This window comes from Podospora pseudopauciseta, chromosome 1 (assembly GCF_035222475.1).
Source record: "Podospora pseudopauciseta strain CBS 411.78 chromosome 1, whole genome shotgun sequence".
NCBI lineage: Eukaryota > Fungi > Ascomycota > Sordariomycetes > Sordariales > Podosporaceae > Podospora > Podospora pseudopauciseta.
In genome coordinates this window covers 3,037,225-3,048,471 of record NC_085892.1, presented here as the reverse complement: position 1 = coordinate 3,048,471, position 11,247 = coordinate 3,037,225, and the positions used below count along the sequence as shown (strand labels likewise).

The 11,247-nt window shown below is 52.7% G+C and overlaps 3 protein-coding genes across 3 annotated transcripts; 2 read left to right on the top strand and 1 right to left on the bottom strand.

The window, feature by feature from the left end:
* Positions 1 to 212: 212 nt before the first annotated feature.
* On the bottom strand, positions 213 to 6,238 carry CHC1 (Clathrin heavy chain). The gene is made up of 3 exons (XM_062907417.1): positions 5,749 to 6,238; positions 1,071 to 5,672; positions 213 to 1,006 (listed from the first exon to the last, which is right to left on the bottom strand). The coding sequence occupies exons 1-3, from the start codon at positions 5,839 to 5,841 to the stop codon at positions 650 to 652; spliced, it is 5,052 nt and encodes a 1,683-aa protein (XP_062770366.1). The 5' UTR covers positions 5,842 to 6,238; the 3' UTR covers positions 213 to 649.
* Positions 6,239 to 6,410: 172 nt separating this feature from the next.
* Positions 6,411 to 9,013, top strand: NOP2 (rRNA (cytosine-C5-)-methyltransferase nop2). The gene is made up of 3 exons (XM_062907416.1): positions 6,411 to 8,163; positions 8,217 to 8,271; positions 8,326 to 9,013. Exons 1-3 carry the CDS (start codon positions 6,599 to 6,601, stop codon positions 8,947 to 8,949), a joined length of 2,244 nt encoding a protein of 747 aa, XP_062770365.1. The 5' UTR covers positions 6,411 to 6,598; the 3' UTR covers positions 8,950 to 9,013.
* Positions 9,014 to 9,038: 25 nt separating this feature from the next.
* FMP32 (Protein fmp32, mitochondrial) lies at positions 9,039 to 10,938 on the top strand. Its single transcript, XM_062907415.1, has 2 exons — positions 9,039 to 10,316; positions 10,376 to 10,938. Exons 1-2 carry the CDS (start codon positions 9,913 to 9,915, stop codon positions 10,803 to 10,805), a joined length of 834 nt encoding a protein of 277 aa, XP_062770364.1. The 5' UTR covers positions 9,039 to 9,912; the 3' UTR covers positions 10,806 to 10,938.
* Positions 10,939 to 11,247: the final 309 nt, after the last annotated feature.

Sequence of the window (11,247 nt, the reverse complement as noted above, 5' to 3'; positions counted from 1 at the left end):
TATAACTTCTTATCTTTTTATAAACTTCTTACAGACTTCTTATAGACTTCTTATAGACAGACTTATGGACTTCTTATAGACTTATAGACTTCTTATAGGCTTCTCATAGCTTCTCGACTTTCTGTACACTTCTTGGAAACTTCTCTCTAGACTTTGCAGAGACTTTCTCTTTAGGAACTTACAGAGGCTCAATGGCACATTCAAGAACCCTAGGCCAAATAGCAATATGTTTTCAACCAAATATGCACAACATCACATCATCATTTTCGAAAGACACCACGGAAAAAAGCAAAAGCAACACCAATAAAAAACTTGAAAAAGCCCCAAGGGCAAATATATCATACACTAACATTTATGGTCGCAACATTTCAAAAAAAACAGCCTCCTGCATGCCCCAGCCTTCAATTCCATCCATCATGCCCTAGAAAAAAGTAAAGAAATCCTTTTACTTTTGAGATACCCTCTCCTCCTGGCCCCCCTAACAAAGAAGCTTGTGCGCGCGAAGAAACCTTTTGGAAACCCGACCAAGCTCCTCCACATACACCGGTTCGCCTGGCATCATGAAATACTGCTGCTGATAAGGGTAAAACCAACGTCCCGTGTAGGGATCGTAAACGCAAGGGCACTCAAATACCACCGGCGCAACCCTCTAGAATCCGAAACCGGTAGGTTGGGGCGCAAATCCGTTGGTTTGTCCGCCAAAAGACGCGGGAGAGGCCCGGCCTTGAGCGGGACCAGCGGTGATCATGAGGCGGTTCATGCCCAGGATGGGGGTGTTGTCATCCTCGGTCTTCTCGGCAGCCTCCTTGGCCTTGCGAGCCTCGTTGTCAGCCTTGAGGGCGGCCAACTCCTTGGTTTGCTGGCAGAGGAGGTTGATCATGTACGGCATAGTGAAGTCATGGAGGCCGTTGCGCCAAGAGAGCTCCAGGATAAGATCGGGGCGGATGAGGTCATAGCAGGCATAAAGCATGCCGACGTAGCACTCCCTGTTGCCAATGTCGACGAACTAAGGCGGGTTTGTTAGCACATGTTACAATTAAAATACAAGCATGAATCAAAGGGAAACATACATAACGGAGAAGCTCCTCGACAACATCGGTCTTGCCAGAGATAGCAGCAGTCTCAATGGCATCCTTCCACAACTTGTCCTGCTTGGATAGGTTGATCGACTTCTCCCAGCGCTTATTCTTGCGGTAGATGTTAGCGGCAATTTGGCGGAAGAAGACGAGATCGTGCTTCTCGAGGCGGCCGGCGAGCTCGACAGCGTCATAGTTGTCGTAGTTCTCGACAGAGTCGCGGAGAGTCTTGTAGTCCTCCTCCTCGATCAGAAGATCGTTGATGGCATCGTTAACAGTGCGCTTGTTCTGCGACTGAACGTTGAGCAAGAATGGTTTGATCAGAGGCAAGTTGTCGGACTTCTGGAACATGCGGACAACACGGTTGACATCGATGCGAGGAGTGAGGACCTGGAGAAGGTCGGTAAGGAGCGAAGGATTCTGCTCAAGGTAAAAGTTGATGGCCTTATAGTAGATCTCAAGGTTGGCAACCTTGACGGTGATCTCCTTGAACTGCTGGTGCTCCCAGGAGTTTTCCGGCCGCTCCATAACCGCAAGAGCAGCGTTGTCGAATTCATCATAATGGTAGTAGCAGAAGACCAGCTCAGGCCAGAGGTTGGCCTCCTCGCAAGCACGGATCATCTTGGGCAGGTTCATTCTGCTCCAGAAGAGCTTGAGGTGCTCCATCAACCGCTCAGGGTGGTACTTGGAAAGGGCAATGCCAAGCTCAGTGAACATACCCATGTGGGCACGCTCCAAGCCAAGACCTTGCTCAAGAAGACTGATGAGCTCGTCAAAGTAGCCCTCACGCTCATACTGCTTAACCAAAGCCTGAAGCTGCTCAGCGTCAACGATAAGGTTGAGACCGCAGATCTGGGCCAGACGGAACTCCTTCTTGCTAACGCAAGCCTCATGGACTTCTCTCCAGACCTTGATGTTGTTGGCCTTGCGCGCGCAGTCAACAGCAGCTTGGTAATCCTCAAGATGTACCAATGTGGTAGCCAACTTCGCCCAGTTGGAAATGCTGGTATAGAAGATCTTGGCCGCCTCGAAGAAGCCCTCGGCGTAAGCCTTGTCTCCGGATTCTTCAATGTTGGCGACATTAGTAGCCCGCAGGAAGTCCTCGAGCTCGGCAAGTTGATCAAGGCGAGCATAGCAAAAGGCAAGAGCAGTATCAATGGCAGACTCGCGAAGGGTCTTGCGGGCCATGCGCAGGAACTTGATGAGCTCTTCATTCTTGCCAGCAGCCACAGCGATCTCAATAACTTCCTCGTAGTTCTTGGGGTCCTCCGCCTTGATGTAAGACTCGATCGAGTCGCTGACACGGAGACCGTCAAGCTGAGCCTTGGCGACTCTGCTCCAAACCTGAGGGATGTCGACCTCCTCGGCATAAGCCTGAGCACGATCGATGCTAACCACATGCTCAACGAGTACGTTGACAGCCGCCTCCTTGTTGTCGATCTTCTTGAAAACCTCGAAGGCTTCCTCGAACAGACCAACCTCAATGCAGACATTAGAAATCTCATCCGCGGAGAAGTTGTCAAGACGATGAATGTAATCCATCACGCGGGCCTTGTCAGCCTTGGCAGCAGTGAACATGAGCAAATTCTGCAAGTTCGGGTTGTCACTGAAGGGTGATGGCTCCAAGACAATCTTCTCGAGCAGCTCAATGAGCTCAGCTGGAAGATCAGCGCTCAGGAAACATTGAACCGCAAGAGAAACCTTGGCGGGATCCGTCGACTCGGGAACAGCGGTCGAGATGACTTGGTCGACCACGGATCGGCGGTGGAGGTTGTTCTCGCTGAGAACGAACATCCAGAGGTCATTATCACCACGCTCAAGCAGGTACCTGGCCTGGGCCTTGTACATGGCGTTCTCGTTGGTGATGTTGACGAGCTCAAGGTCGTTCTGGCCCTTGCTATAGGCAATGTAGGCGAGGTTGGGATCGCGCTTCTCGCAATACTTTCCGACAGTGAGGGTGTCGTACTGGTCGTTCTCCTTGAGAAACTTCTCAGGATTGTTGTTGGAGTCGATGTAAATCTTGGCCAAAGCGTTGAACACTGCCTGCTGCTGATTGCCAGCAGCCAGGGTCGCCTCGAGGAAGGGAAGAAGCAACTTGAGACGGTTGCGGGTCTCGACCTCCTGGACAAGCTCATCGATGGGGATAGATACTGGGTTGACTGTGCTGAGAAGGTTCTTGATGATGTTCTCATCGCAGTCGACATCCAACAAGCCGCCAATAACACCGGGAGTCCTCGAAGGGTTGACTTGCTGCACATACACCTCGATGGACTTGAACTGCTGGTGCTGGTACAAGTAGAGGACCAAGTCGTGTACAAAGTTGAAACGATCGCACACCACCATGAGTGGAAGCATCTCGCTGAGCTTGGCCTCCTTCAAGAAGTTCTTGACCTTCTCTGGGTTATAGACGCTGTTGTCACGGCAAATGCGCTCAACCTCGCGGATCTGACCCGTCTTGGTAGCAGCCTCGATGTACTTGAAGACAACCTCAGAATCATCGGTAACGTTGACAATGCTACCAAGGAAGTAGTAAAGACCTTCGGCGGTCTTGTACTTCTCAAGCAGGTCAATAAGACGCTGGGGCCCGAGAAGCTCGGCATACTTGGTGGCAATCTGCACAACGGACTGGAGGTTTTGGCGGATATTGTGCTTCAACATAGCATCGAGGCAGTCAATGGATTGCTCGACGGAAAGGCGACCGAAGTACTCAATTAACCACTCGGGGTTGAAGTTTGGCGCCCCGGCAATGCCTACGACAACACGCTTGATGGCTGCGGGGTCCTCGTAGAGCTCCAGAGCCTTTTGGAACAATCCTGCTTGCTCGCACAACTTGGCAATCTGCGCCTTGTCGAAGTGGGAGAACATGTCGTTGCCGAGGATAGCATCAGCAACCTGGGGGGCATTGAGAAGGTTCATCTCCAAGAGGCGGGTCTGGAGATGGCCTTGCTCAGGCTTGTTGTCCTTGAGAGCATCGAGAAGGAAAGCGGTAGCCTGCTGCACCATGCCCTGCGATTGGAAGATATCCACGACGCGCTCGAGGTCAACAAGCGAGCCCCCTTCATTGTTGGCAAGTGCTGTCGCGAACTCGGCACCCTTCTCTGGGTTCACGCGGACGATGTGGTGCAAAAGTTGAATGAAGTCTGGTTGATAGCCAGTCTGAGTGCAGTAGGGGAGAATCTTATCAAACTGTCCCAACTCGGCAAAGCCAGCGACAACCTTGTTGGGCACATTGCCCTTCAGGTAGATGCTGAGGGCCATGGGCATATCATGCGGGCGGACCATGTCACCAAGTTGCTCGGAGCACTCGAGCTTGTTCTCTTCCAGCCACTTCGCCAGGAGCTGTTTCCGGTTCTGGGCAAGCACGGGTTGAGCAAGCTCAAGGGTTTCGTGCTGGTTCAGAGCACCCTTGTCAAGAAGCATGCCGAAATATTGCAAGATGTGCGACATGGAGCCAGGCTGCTGCGGAAGCCGCTTGAAACGCTCTATCGTCTGGGGTGTCCGCAGGAAACCACGGGGCGAGTTGGCGGCGACCTTAGCAGCCTCCTGGTAGCTTCCGTTGCTGAACAGCTGCTCGAACCGTTGCTGATAGAGGTTGTCAGCACCGGGCAGACCAGCACGCGACGCCAGCTTGAGGGCCAGCTCGGTGCCGTGGCTTTCCAACACATAGGGTACGATCTTGTTTTCATCGGCGCTAACGAAGAGTACCTGACCCTTGCGATTGATACCGACGATACCAGTCGAATTGCTGTCGCCACAAGCTGTGAAGATGGTCTCGCCCGAGATGCGGTTCATGAAGATACATGTAGCAGTTTCGAGGTCGTAGAGATGAATGAATCCGTATTTGGTGATCAAATAAATGATACCATACTTCTGTGACACTTGAAGCGCAACGGGGAAGTCACTGCCGGCCTCTGGCGGGAAGAACACATCAACTGCCTTCTTCTGGAAGACAGGATTCGTTTCCGGGTGGTCAATTTCCACGATGTGAAGTTTGGCTCCAGAGGCGGTCCGCACGGCGAAGGTGAACAGCTTGGTGTCCTCGGGGGCACCGTCGAGACGAATAGTGCCAAAGGCAGCGGCATGGCCTTCAATGGCCTGGGTAATGCCGCGGTCTTTCGAATACAGTTGCATGGCTCCAACAACGCGGCCTTGTTGCTGCGAAATGCCAACGACGGCCATCCACTTTCCATCAGCGCTCGTCCGATAGTTGATGATCTGGTTATTTGTGAGGTTGCTGTGGCGGTCAAACACCTTGACAGGTGCCGCCTGGGTCGGATCAAAAACATCCCAATGATAGACGGATGTCTCTGTCACCAAGCCAAGCGTGGTCTCGCTGATCCACTTCCAGAAGGCCACGTCCTCGCTCATCTGGGTCGACTTGAGCTTCTGCTTCTGCTCGAGGTCGAAGATCTGCAGTGTTCGCGATTGGGCCTTGAGGGCGATGACCTGACGCGTCCAGTGCATGATGGCGCTGTCGGCCTTGATGGGCCGGCGAATGACATTGTTGCCATTCTTGAGGTCGACAATGATGACTTCGGGGGAAGAGGCTTCATCCTTCTTATCTCGGATGCAGATGTACGAGTCTGATTCTAATGTCTGTATGGGGCGAGGGGGGGAGGGTTAGCACATGGCGGTCAGGCGACACAGGCAGATAGATGTCGGCGGGACATACGCAAGTGTTGAATGTGATAGCAGTTGGCCCAACACCCAGGCTGCTGAGCTGGAGCAGCTCCTGGAATTTGATGGGTAGATTAGGCGCGGCCATGGTGAAGTCTGTTTTGCGCTTGGGGGCGCGCAGTTTAGGGAGAATTAGCAGCCAACTTGTCAAAAGTTGCTGGCGTCAGATGGAAGAAGTTGAACGCTCCAAACGCAGTGACGTTGAAAGGGGCTTGGGAATTGGTGGAGCTCGGCAGGCCGGAGAATTGAGGGAGGAGTCGTAACAAATCAGCAGGAGCTGCAGAAGCTCAATTAGAAAGAGCAACAACAGGCAATTCGCTGATCAAAAAAAAGAGAAGGAGAATCACGGGAAGGAGGGTGACAGAAGAGTCGTTTGTGCCTGACGCGCAAAGAAATAACTAAAGGGAAGCGACGCTCTGGATGGAGTGTTGTTTTGTGCAGGCTGCTGCAGGTGCCACAGAGAGGCGGTTTGCGGGTCGGTCAACTTTTGAGTGATGTGTTAAGAGCTCCTCACGACTGCCTCCTGCTTGCCCCCTTCTCTTTGCTGCTGCTGCCGGCCAGGTCTCCCAGGCAAAGCGTCGGCTCTTGGCTCCAGGTGTGGAGGCAGGGATCCTGCATTCGGCCTAGCGTAGACCAACCTGTCTCCACCAATCAGATCACCCAATGTGGGCTCCCTGGGAATTGCAGGGGATTGGATGTGGCTCAGAGCTGGAAAAAAAGTTGCTGCTTATCGATAACAGAAAAGTTGCCAAAATATCTGCGAGAAACCTCTGCAGGAAGCCTACCATTTCGCATTCAGCAATCACAGACCACTCCCCCACTATCGCACCTGCCATTAAATCAAGATGGGTGTCGGCCGTCGCATGAAGAAACAGGGCCCTCCCGAGCCATTATCGGAAGCCCACTTCGCCAACTTGAAGCGCAAAAAGGGAATTCCAGTCGACGACATCCCCGCCGAAGAACACTCAAGCAAGAAGCGTCGCACAGCATCCAAGAAGCCCGAGAAGGCGATCAAAAGCGCTACAGGAACAAAGGGAACTGGGAGACAGGCCAATGGCTCTAAGAAGACAGCCAGCGCACCCAGCAATGGCGTGAAGGCCCCCAAGACAAAGGGCAAGAAGGCCCCAGAGCCTCAATCAGATTCCGACGAGGAGATGAATGATGAGTTCGATGCCTCCGACCTCGAGGATGAGGCTGGTTCTGATGAGGAACTGAAGTTGGGATCTGACTTCCTTGGGTCGGATGATGACTCAGTTTACGATTCGGATCTGGATCAGGATGCAGGCAAGAAGGAGAAGTTTGTCTTCTCTGATGATGAAGACGAGGATGATGACGAAAGAGAGGAGAAGCTCACTGCCGCCAATATCGAAGGTCTATCGAGGAAACTGGATCAACAGAGGGAGGAAGAGGAGGCCGAAAACGAAGCCGAGTTACGCGAAGGTGCCATGCAAACAAACATCGACGGCGACAAGCCCCATGTTCTCAACAGCGACGACGAAGACGAAGACCTGGCCGCCAAGACCAAGAGCTTGTTGGCCCCCGATCTCCAGATGTTGAGAACCAGGATAACAGAGACAATTCGGGTGCTTGAAGATTTCGGCGAGCTTGCTGAGGAGGGGCGAGACAGAGCCGAGTACACCAACCAGCTCTTGAAGGACGTTTGCGCCTACTATGGCTACAACGAGTTCCTGGCGGAGAAGCTGATGAATCTCTTCCCCCCCAGGGAAGCGTTTGCTTTCTTCGAGGCCAACGAAAGTGCCCGTCCTGTTGTCATCCGCACAAACACCCTTCGCACCCATCGTCGCGATCTCGCCCAGGCTTTGATCAACCGCGGTGTTACTTTGGAGCCAGTTGGAAAGTGGTCCAAGGTTGGTCTGCAAGTTTTCGACTCCAACGTGCCTCTCGGTGCTACGCCCGAGTACCTCGCTGGTCATTACATCCTACAAGCCGCCTCCTCTTTCCTCCCCGTCATGGCCCTGTGCCCACAGGAGAACGAGCGCTGCCTGGATATGGCCTCTGCCCCCGGTGGTAAAACTACGCATATGGCGGCGCTGATGAAGAACACTGGTGTTATCTTTGCCAACGATCCCAGCAAGGCTCGTGCCAAGGGTTTGATTGGTAACATTCACCGTCTTGGTGTCAGAAATACCATTGTCTGCAACTACGATGCCCGCGAGTTCCCTCGTGTTATGGGCGGGTTCGATAGAGTCTTGTTGGATGCCCCATGCTCGGGTACTGGTGTTATTGCCAAGGATCCGTCAGTCAAGACCAACAGAGACGAGAAGGACTTCCAGCAATTGCCACATCTTCAAAAGCAGCTGATCCTGGCTGCGATCGACTCGGTCAACCATGCCAGCAAGACCGGTGGCTACCTGGTCTACTCTACCTGCAGTGTCGCTGTTGAGGAAAAGTAAGTCTTGATGAGGAACTCTTACGACAACCTTTACTGACCGTTTCTTTTAGCGAACAAGTCGTCGCCTACGCTTTGAGCCGCCGCCCCAACGTTAGATTAGTCGAGGTATGACTGTCCCACTCGGATTACTTCAGATTACAATGCTAATGTTTTGTACAGACTGGCTTGCCATTCGGTAAAGAAGGGTTCACTAGCTTCATGGGCAAGGAGTTCCACCCCAGTCTCAAGCTGACCCGCCGCTACTATCCTCACTTGTACAACGTCGACGGTTTCTTCGTAGCTAAGTTCCAGAAGATCGGCCCAACGCCTCCAAATGCTGTCCTTGCCAACGGCAAGAAGGACAAGGCTGTCACTCGCAACGTCGACGATGATGCCATGGTCATTGACAAGACCCCCATCGCTACCGAGGAGGCTGGCGAGGAGGCGAAGGATGACTTTGGTGGTTTCGATGACGAGCAGGATGCGGACTACATTGAGCGCGCGAAGCGCAATGCCATGAGGAGACGCGGTCTGGATCCTAGGGCGTTGAAGAAGGGAGAGAAGAAGGAGAAGAAGGGGATGAAGGAGGAGACGTCCGAGGAGGAGCCTACGAAGGAAGTGACCAGGGAGAAGGAAGCGCCCAAGGAGAAGGCTGAGAAGGCCGAGGCCAAGTCGGAGAAGAAGGAGAAGAAGGACAAGAAGGGGAAGACCAAGGAGACACCCAAGGCCGAGAAGGCGGAGGAGAAGACTACGGAGAAGGCGAAGCCCAAGGAGAAGAAGGAGAAGGTGAAGGCTAAAAAGTAGATTTAATGTCACGAATAAACTGTTTGTGCTCGGTGTCGAGCCTGGTAATTACCTCAACTTGTTTCTCATTATTGATATTGACCAACAATTGATGCAGTCGTGATTACATCTCTCTTCCACCACAGGCTTGAGTTTCTGTGGACTCGCCCAAATGCAAAACACTCATACTGACAGAGTTTTCTGAGATTCCGCCCTTTGCAAAATTCTACGTGGACCACACAAATGGTCCCATGCTAGAAGCAGACAACTTTTGCAGGAGTGGCGAAGTTTCGCAGATTACAGAGTGTTCTTGCCATCCAAATGAGCAAGCAAAGTTGCAAGACAACGACCACCCACAAGTCCACTTTTACAGATCGAATAGTGGACAGAGGCAAATCAAATCAAAACACTCCAAATATAAAGTAAAAGAAATGTATGTTCAATCATTGCGCCCCTCTCCACGGGAAGAAGAGAACCGCACCCAAGATCAAGCACTTTTGTGGTTTGTTCTCCATTTACAGCCAGAGACGAATGCAAACTGGTCGTGGGTCCAGACGATTGCCATCCCGAAGAATAGCAGAAAGCGAACCTCTCAATCGCATATAAGGTAACTAGTCCTGTGTGAATGTGATAATTTGCGTTGTTCAATATGAAGAAGAAAAAGAGAAAAAAATCAAATCTGGAAAGGCGAAGAGAGGTTTTATGGGCGGATTTGGGTGGTGGGACTGAGCTTGGGCCTGGTGTGGCTGGTGCGTTTGGGGGGTTGTGGCTGAAAGCGGGTTTGGATGGAACGGATGGTGGGAAGTTGGGCAAAGGGGGCTTGGCTTGGCATGCGACATTGGATGCCGCTGCTTCCCGGAAACCGGAATGACTGACTGCGTCTGGGAGCTCCAAAGACGATCATCGCACTGGATTGCCTGCTTCTTACGAACCTGATATTTGAAGAGATGCCTGAGCGACTACTGCTTTAACGGAATACCTACCATGACGGCCGCACAATCCCTCCCGCGCTTCCTCCTCCCCCGGCTTAGCTGGACCGGCCCAAGCGGCAGCATCACCGGAGCTTCGGCCGCGCTGCTCCAGCAAGCCAGAGACAGCAGCAACGCCTCCCTTTCTCGACAACCACCTCACAAGAGAACATACCACACCTTCGGCCCCTCAAAAGGGACACCTACTACTATCCCAAAGCGCAGTCTCACCGCGCACTTCCGCGCCAGCCCCCCATGTTTCTCTCAGAACCAGGGACGACCCTTTTCCACGACCCCCTCCCGCCAGCGTGATCACCACTTTGACACCCTCCGCTTTGTCCAGCGGCTGCAAGAAGAAGGTTTCACGGAGGAGCAAGCAGTGGCCATGATGAAGGTTCTGAACGATGTTATTGAAGAGAGGTACCCCTCCCTGTCCCCTTCCCTTCAACCCCATGTTGTTAACCTTGTGCCGTCTACAGCATCCAAAACCTCACCCGTACCATGGTCCCCCGCGAAGAAGCAGCCAAAACAACCTACACCCAAAAAGTAGACTTTGCCAAGCTCCGCTCGGAGCTCCTGTCGGCCGACTCGACCGAGTCCAACACCACGCGGGCCGCGCACGAGAGGTTGACGAATGACATCGCCAAGCTGAGCTCGAGACTGCGGGACGAGATTGGTCGCACGCAGGCGAGCGTGAGGCTGGACTTGAACTTGGAGAAGGGGAGGATAAGGGAGGAGGCGGTGAGTCAGGAGTTGAAGATTAAGGAGACGGAGACGAAGATTGAGCAGGAGGTTGCGGCGTTGAGGCAGCAGTTGGAGCAGGTCAAGTTTCAGACTTTGCAGTGGTTGATGGGGGTATGCACGGGGTTTGCGGCGTTGATGTTGGGTGCTTGGAGGTTGTTGATGTAATTGTGATGATGATGTCCGGGGGTGGGGATGGATGGGGCTGTCGTGTATGAAGGAGCCAAAGCAAAGCAAGCGGGAATTTCAACATTTTTGAACAAACTTGAGCCTGTAGTTGTTGGGTGAATGTGCACTGGAGAGAACAAGGTCTGGATGATCATGCTCAGGTCTCAGGGGCTAACATTGGCACAGGTCACACTTCACGTCAAGGCATAGAGAACAAATGGTTTTTTGCCGGCCCAACGCCAGAATAAATATGTATTTGTTTGTCATGTAACTATAAAAAAGTTGACAGATGTCCACCCCGCGATACTAAAAAGTGTTGGACTGCCGACCCTACTCCAACTCTCGGGAAACCGGTTGAAGCAAACGAAGGCGATGCTCATGTTGGGAAATGCAAGTGTAAAGAACTTGCCAGATGTCGGGTTCAGTGCCCGTGCGAAGAAGG